Genomic DNA, 7,746 nt, shown 5'->3' with positions numbered 1-7,746 from the left:
CCCCCCCCGATTTCTGCTCCCAGGTATAAGAGTCTAGCTGGGTGTTGTTAACTTTGAGTGCATCTCTCCCTCTTCGTGCTGAGGTGCAAGAGCGCTCTGCCTCCCTGCTGTACCTGCAGATTCAAGAAGATCAGGAGCTCCTCCTCTGCAGCCTGTTCCAAATGCAGAAGGCCGATGTCTGCCTCATCTAACTTGTGCCCTGTCTCTGGTGGCTTCTATCGTGACTATGTGCTCTTCTTCTGTAGCACCACAAGCTCGCCCGAGTGGACATTTATGAGAAGCTGCCTGTTCCTTTTGGCCTCGTTCGTTTTGGTGTGGCACCGGACCACCCTGAAGTCAAGGTTTGTAGTGGTTTCCCCATCATCTGACAGGGCTCAAGACGGGGAGAGAGCCCATTGTTGGCTTTGGAGAGGGTCTGTACCTTGCCTGTCTATGGTACAAGCTGACAACAAGTCTTAGATCCCTTTGGTCCCAGGCATAAGAAGTAACGAGGGCAGGGATGCAGTTCTTGTGAGGTAATTTCCCCTGTTGTAACTGTCCTTTCTGTGGTTCCAGATTGTTCAAGGAGGAGGGAAGTGGGCTGTTTGCAGAGGCTTTGAATGCTAAGTTTTGGAGGAGAAGCTTTGGAAGAGGGAAGCTTGTTATCTATAACAAGTTGTTTTGCTGTCTGACTCAAGCAGGCAACTTCCTATGAAAGCCGGGTTCACAAGGCAAGGTTGACTTGGGCAGGTGGCTGGCACTGTTGAGTGGGATTGTTCAGCCGTTCTTATGTCTAGAGGTTTTTTTTTTTTTCTTTTCACTCGCACATGGGCAATCCTGGTCTCCAGTCATCCAGGGAACAGCAGGATCTGTTGTGGCTGCTAAAAACATTCCAACTGTGAGGTTCTTGCTTTTATTGTAGGGAAACAAATGGTTTTTCCAACAGACAAGCAAGACTGACTCATCTGCCATGCCAGCTGCAGCCTTGAGTTGTCTTGGTTAGCATTGGGACAGTCATTCCCAGCACTGTTCAAAGGGCAAGATTTGAGTCAAACCCTCCAGCTATCTGTTCTCTCCTTTTCAAAGGTGGAATCTTGCACCGGTGGTGGATGGGACACTGAAAAATGAGCTCTGCTTTCTTCCAGCAGAACTGACAGAAATGGTGCCAAGCCACAGATAACTGTGTCTGTTTTAAAAATAAATTGCACAGAGCCTTCATCTGATGAGGGCTGTGAGGCATGAATCGGAGAGAGCTTCAAGGTCCCATAGAGCCACTGTCGAGACCTCTCTGCCGGCTCCTCTTTTTGGTTGTGTTTTGTTGGGATGTAGTGTGCAGCTGTTCTTGTTAAATCCTTTCAACTTTCTTCTCCACCCAACAGAATGTGATCAACACCTTTACCCAGACAGCACAGTCTGATCGCTGCTCCTATTATGGGAATGTTACCGTTGGGAAGGATGTCACTGTAGAGGAGCTGCAACAGGCTTATCACGCGGTAGTCTTGGTGGGTTGATGGATTGTATGTTGAATTAGAAAAGAGTTGAAGAGAACCAGATGTGCTTGAATAGTCAGCATGTTTATGTCAGTGTAGTCAATGTTACACTCATGTAAAAACACTGACAAGTGAGACAACCCCTTGAACCAGGGGAACTTCCACTGATTTTATGAAGTACTCCTGAGAGAATTGGGGATACGATTCTTGCAGTTAGACTGGTTTGGGCTTGTGTGTCTGTTCTGGGGTAGCTGGTTGCTAAACCTGTTTTCTTGTTGCCCAGTGGTAAGATGCTATAAGAACTGCAGTCTGCCTCTTCCTGATCCCAGCATCATTTTCAAAGACATGTACATTACACTGTGATAAATGTTCATTTGTCTATGTGTTGGGTTTTTAAGGAGAAGAGTGTCTTTTTAATCCATTTTATGGCCCTCATTACTCCAGCGACTCAATTTCACAATCCTTTAAAACATTCATGATCCCACCCCACTGTGAGGCAGGGCAGCGTTTTCCCCTTGTCACAGATGGAGGACTGAGGCCCAGGGTTATAAGGAACTTGCTCAGGGTCATCCGACTCGAGGGGGGGAGTGGTTAAATTGTTTTGCTGTGTATCCAGAGATGTGAGTTTGAGCCTGTCTAGGTTTATGTGGAATACCAAACCTAGCCAACCCAGCTATAAATGGACACCTGGTCATTTGGGTTGAGGAAATTTGAGACGGCTGGACATGAAGCTAGCCACATCCATCCCTTTGGCAGCCTTGTGGGCTGTAGAGACTGGTGTGTCTTAACTATGAAACCCTGCTGGGGTTTGGGCATTCCTTTGATGTAATGTGTCAGTGATGGGCTTTATGACAACTTTGATGGGATGCCACAGGGTGGGGGCAGGTGCATATATGCCATCTCTTTAGGTTCATATTACCTGTGGTCTCAAAGAGCAGCTTGAAAACCCACCTCTCCCCTGTCCTATACCTTTGCCTTGCATAGTGTCACGCTCCCAGGTAGTTCTCCACATCCCAGGCATGGGGAAAGGCTGTGAAACTCGCATTGGAAGCTTCGCTATATGAATCTGCCAGCCCAGGACGTACTCTGGAGGTTGGCAGCAGTACAGCATCCCACAGGTGGTTCCCTCAGATGGCAGTGGCCCTTCTGTAGAGGAGATTTACCCTGTGTATTGCTTTCATACCAGCGTGTACTGATACACGGTTGACTGGGGTTGTTGTTTCTACTTCTGCAGAGCTATGGGGCAGAAGATAACCGGATCCTTGGCATCCCAGGAGAGAACCTGTCCGGGGTTTATTCGGCCAGAGCATTTGTGGGCTGGTACAATGGGCTACCTGAAAACAGAGACGTGAGTGAGTGGGCTGGTGTTTCTGTCTCTTTTGGCCTCATGTATCCCCTATGTGTGAATGCAGTCATTCATCTTGGGATTAGTGCCTGCCTGAGAGGCCTGCAGTTGGAAAAGATTAATAGGCCCCACATTAAATCCCCCTTAGATGATAAATAAATCATTCACACATATGGCAATAAAAGTGGATTAGGTGGCTCTAAGTTGGCAGCATCTTTTGGAGATGCTGTAATGAAGCCCAGAAGGGACACATTTTGATCTGGGGAGACTTTATTTGGTTTGCTGGTAGCTCAGAGAGGTGCCATGTGAGGAGACTTTAGGGACTTGCAGTGGTGCTCTGAAAGAGGTGGGAATTGGAGAAATAACTGAGAGCAAGGACAGGGGACACATGCCAGTATGATCTGTCCTACCCACATATATAACCCTAATCCAGGACAAAACTGCTGCAAAGAGTCAGTAGTAATTGTATGTCAAGGCAAGTCACACTGGTCTTGGTCCTGTCTTAGCTCTGCTTAGTTTTAACTGCCTGTCTTGTAATAGCCCTCTGCTCAAACTATTACACACTATTTCTGTGCCACCAGCTGGCAAGGGGCTAGAACAGCAGCCTGTAGTCTGCTACTCCCAGATAAGACCATCAGTCATTTCCCTGCTCAGCATCCTGGTATAACTTGCATCTGTGAATGAAACCGATGCAGGTTGCACCATGTAAATGTGCTGTGTGACTGCTCCCTGATCCTATCACATAGGTGCAGTGCTTCCAATATGTGCTAGGATTCCAGGCTGAAGGAAGAGACTTGGATCTGTGCTAGCTGGCCTTGCCTGACAGCTAGAGTGAAGTAGGAGGGTTCTGTATTGGTACTGTGGAGGGGATGGAAAGAGCCAGCTATCAGAGAAGCGAAAACCCTATTTCTGACTAGAGGGTCCTGCACTTGGGGTCATCCCAGCTGCCAAGTTTGGAGTCAGGAAGGAATCTTTCCTTCTAGGTGAGACTAAAGACTGCAAGGAGTTTTGCCATCTTATGTAGCATGGGACGTGGTCCTCTTAGCAGCCTCTGAGCATGTTAACTAATTATTTCTCAGCCATAATTGGAGGTTCACCAATACATCGGTTCAATATTGGATTGGCACTGAAATAAAGAAAAATTTCTGTATTGGGAATTGGGCTGATGTGGCTGTGTGCGCGCAGCCGCAGCATAGCATGTAGGCAGTGAGGAGCAGAGCCAGTGGCATGAAGTGCTGCATGCAGCTAGTAAGTCTGGTGTGGTGGAAGGGGATGGGGGAGATGAAGACCCCTGCGGCGGGGAGCTAGTGGGATTGGGGTTGGGGCTGGGTCTGAGGTGGGCACAGGACATGAGAAGGGAGGTAGGGGGGCAGCTCTGGCTGCTGTATGTGGCTCATCTGGTGCTAGTTTGGTGGCTCCTGCTGCTGCTGCTCTCACTGCTCATTTAGGAGGACGTGGGGCTGGGGGGCATGGTGTGTTTGCCCACATCTGGGCAGGGTCGGCTGGGCCCAGACTCTTCTGGCCAGGCAGATCCGGGGGCACACGCCCCACCATGCCCTCCCTGACGTGCAGTGGGAGCTGCCAGATAAGCACTGGATATGCTGTGCGCACTGGTGGGATCTGCCCCTCTCCCCTGCCTTCCTGCACCCCTCCGGCAAGCTGTGCCTTTGTCCTGTGCCTGCCCCAGTCTGCCACATGCTGTGCAGATCTGGGGGGGCACATGCCCTGCATCCCCTGGACAAGCTGCTTGTGGGTCTGTCCCATGCCCTTCCCTGCCCTGACTGGTCAGCTGTAGCCCCATTCCCTCCCTCGCCACAGGGGCCTTGAGCTGCCTCCTCCCCCCCCACTTCCCTCCCCTTCCACCACACCAGACTTACTAGCTGGATGCAGCTCTTCAAACTGAAGAGCTGTGTATCAGGAATCGGATCATTATGGGCCAATACGTCGCCTTAAAAATCAGCTGTCGGTATCATCCCCAAAAATCTCTGTCGGTGCACCCCTAGCCATAATAGTTGACAGCACTTTAGCTCTGCTGTTATGTCCCCTTCTTTAATCTGTGGGTGTTTCTGGTTTTGTGCTTTGAGGTTATGTGAGAGTTTGAAGTGGTTACTTTTGAGTGTAAGGGGGTGGATCCTGACCGGGAAGCCTCCTTCCAGTCCTGTGTTGCTGTGAAAGTAACTGGGCAGACGGTTGAATCTGCTTTCTCTTGGTACAGTTGAAGCCTGACCTGAGCAGCAAGACAGTGCTGGTCCTGGGGCAGGGAAATGTGGCACTGGATGTAGCTCGGATTCTACTGACTCCACTCGATTTACTCCGGGTGAGTGTATGGAGAATGCTCCATGTTGTAAAGTAGGCCAGGCTTGATTGGTATGATGGGTCAAGAACCCTTTCATGCAAGATATTAGGATCTCGTCTAACAAGAGAATGCAGACCAAGTACCAGAAGCAGCCACGTGACCCAGTAGCTGCACTCCTGGACTCTGCTGTCTAGTTGAGACGCTCTGTTTTCAGCTGAGAGCTTTCCTCCTTTGTAGCCTGCCTAACCCTGCAGGAAAACTGCTGGCCTGATTAAGCCAGGTCAATACTTGGACCTGGATTTGCTGCTTTCCTGGTGGATTTGGTACTAAAATAACAGGGAGGGAAGTGCCATGCTCCAGTATGATTTATCATACCATGAGTTGGCACTCGGGTATGATAGATACCCCTGAGAGCTAGAGAATGCCTACACAGGGGTGGTATCTTCCACAGCTGGCTGGCTTCTCCTGTAGTGCTCCTGGCCCTTGCTAGAGTGGGGATTCGCACTGAGCCCTTTCATCCCAAACTTTGTCAGGCCTTTGATAAAACCCATTTAATAGTGACATGTGTCCTTTCTCCCTCCCAGCAGAGACAGAGCCCTGGCCTGCCTCCTGCTAGAACTGCTGACAGATCAAGACCCGCACAAGTTCTCTTTGCAGAGGTCTGGTCTAGTCTCTCTGTGCCTTGTCGCACCCCAGCATGCCTTCTGCTATAGCTCCCTGCTGCACTTAATGTGCCAGCCAGCTAGCCTGCCTGTCAGTAGACTAGATTTGTGGGATTATCTTTTTCTCTACCAGGTTCCCAGTGTGACAGCTGTGAGCTTGTTGGCAACAGCTGTTCTACACGGCTGCTGTCCCAGATGTGAGCAGGGAGAGCATCCTAGACTTCCCCCTCCCTCAGGAACAGATGGGAGGCTTGTTAAAGCACAGCTAGCACCTCCCACATTAATAGCTAAATTAAAGGAAAGAAAAGGTTTGGGATGTTGGCCATTTCAGAGGCCTTTAAAGAGTTAAACGAATTGGGAAGTGAGCCCATGGTTTCAAATGCTGCCTCTTTGGGACCATCTGCAGTACCTAGAATGGACAGAATGTGGCAGTGGCACCATAATGTTCCAGAAGAGGACTGGGATTGAATAAACGCTCCCTGCCTAGTGTCTTTTACCCTTCTCCATTTCTGCAGAGCTGATCCAAGTAGGGGAGGGTCTGGATTTTATCCAGTAACCTTGTCAGTGAGTTCTGATTGTGGGATCTTTATCTTTTGACATCAAAGTGGCAGATCACACCTGGTGAAAGCACTGCCAGCAGTCTTTCCTTTTGAACGTCCTCACCATCGCATAGTAAAATATCCTTAGGTTTTATTCTCTCTGCCATACCACTTTTTTCCTTTTTTTTCTTTTTTAATTTAAATGATGCCAGGACATCAGGACAGATATCCAAGATGCCTTGGTTATCTGTGTCAGTAGGAAAGTCGTCCCCATTTTAAAGAATTGGAGGGAAGAAGTTGCCAGCCAACTCTTAAGTGCCCTTTTGAAGCTGAGTGTGCCAGAAAAGCAAGATTTCTTTTTCCCTGCCTGCTCCATTGGCTCCAAGGTAGAACAGACTTTCTTTAGCACCCCTTTTTTTAAAGGGCTTTTAAAGAAGGGGGAGCACTTGTGGGCTTCTCTTTGAGACTGCCTGGGAGAGTGGTGCCTTGTTTGTGCTGAGATGTGATGAAATACAGGATCATGGAAAATATATGTGCTGTGTTCTGGCAGTAGCTGTGAAAACAGCTTCAGACCAAGGGAGGCAACTGTTAGGCTGTTTCCCTCTCTGGCTTGTGCCTGCATTTGTGGACCCAATTCCCTCCTTCCCCCGCTGCTTTCGTTTGTCTGACAGAAGACTGACATCACTGAAGGCTCCTTGGCAGCCATAGCCTCCAGCAAGGTGAAACGTGTGTGGCTTGTCGGGAGGAGGGGCCCTCTCCAGGTGGCATTCACCATCAAGGTAAGACTCTTGCTTGAGCTGGAGGTGCCCTATGGTAATAGCATTTGCTGTAATTCTTACTCTAAGCCTCTTGTTGGGTCTGAATTTAGTGCATGTTCTTGAATCTGCTTGCTTTAGCTGAGAGTCTCTTGGCTGGCATGTGAACCCAGGTTACTGTGCCCACATGCTGACCCCAAACTTTCCTGTAGAATAGGAGTTGCCTGCTCAGGAAGACTTCCTTGTGAAGCAGGCAGCTTCTCCCTCTGGGATCTGTGCTCTTGTCTCTCACAGACACACCTGGAGCAGGGAGGTATAATGTCTTCTTGTTTGGGATTTCCAGGAGTTGCGGGAGATGGTCAATCTGCCAGGCGCCAGACCCATCCTGGACCCTGCTGATTTTGCAGGCCTTAGAGATGCTATTAAAGGTGAGGAAACCTGCAACCAGGCTGTGTTTGGGGAATGGCGGGGTGGGGACGGGAGGAGGATCTTACAGGGAGGCCTGCTTGAGGGAACCTATCGAGGTAAACAATGAGGTGAGGGCCTCTTGTCCTGCCTTCCAGGTTGATTATGACAGGAGAACACAGCCTGGTGTATGACTGTCTTCCAGCCCAATTGGGCTGACTCTCCACTCCCCCGGATCAGAGTGCTGGGGTGGGGAACTGAGCCCAGGCTCAAAT

General features: G+C 49.6%; 1 protein-coding gene across 3 annotated transcripts in view; it reads left to right on the top strand.

Annotated features, from left to right (window-relative positions):
* FDXR (ferredoxin reductase) overlaps positions 1-7,746 on the top strand; it is a 20,847-nt gene that overhangs the window by 5,114 nt on the left and 7,987 nt on the right. For 2 of the 3 annotated variants that reach the window (XM_019542511.1, XM_019542513.1), the window contains exons 3-8: positions 246-341; positions 1,359-1,481; positions 2,704-2,817; positions 5,030-5,131; positions 6,983-7,090; positions 7,410-7,494. In XM_019542511.1, coding sequence (XP_019398056.1) covers positions 246-341; positions 1,359-1,481; positions 2,704-2,817; positions 5,030-5,131; positions 6,983-7,090; positions 7,410-7,494 — 628 coding nt within the window. The remainder of the gene's footprint in view (positions 1-245; positions 342-1,358; positions 1,482-2,703; positions 2,818-5,029; positions 5,132-6,982; positions 7,091-7,409; positions 7,495-7,746) is intronic. The other variant, XM_019542512.1, reaches the window with a different exon arrangement.

The sequence above is a fragment of the Crocodylus porosus genome, unplaced genomic scaffold (genome assembly GCF_001723895.1).
Source record: "Crocodylus porosus isolate Cpor-Errol unplaced genomic scaffold, CroPor_comp1, whole genome shotgun sequence".
NCBI lineage: Eukaryota > Metazoa > Chordata > Crocodylia > Crocodylidae > Crocodylus > Crocodylus porosus.
Note: the sequence above shows the minus strand (reverse complement) of the source record. Positions and strands in the feature narration are given on the sequence as shown.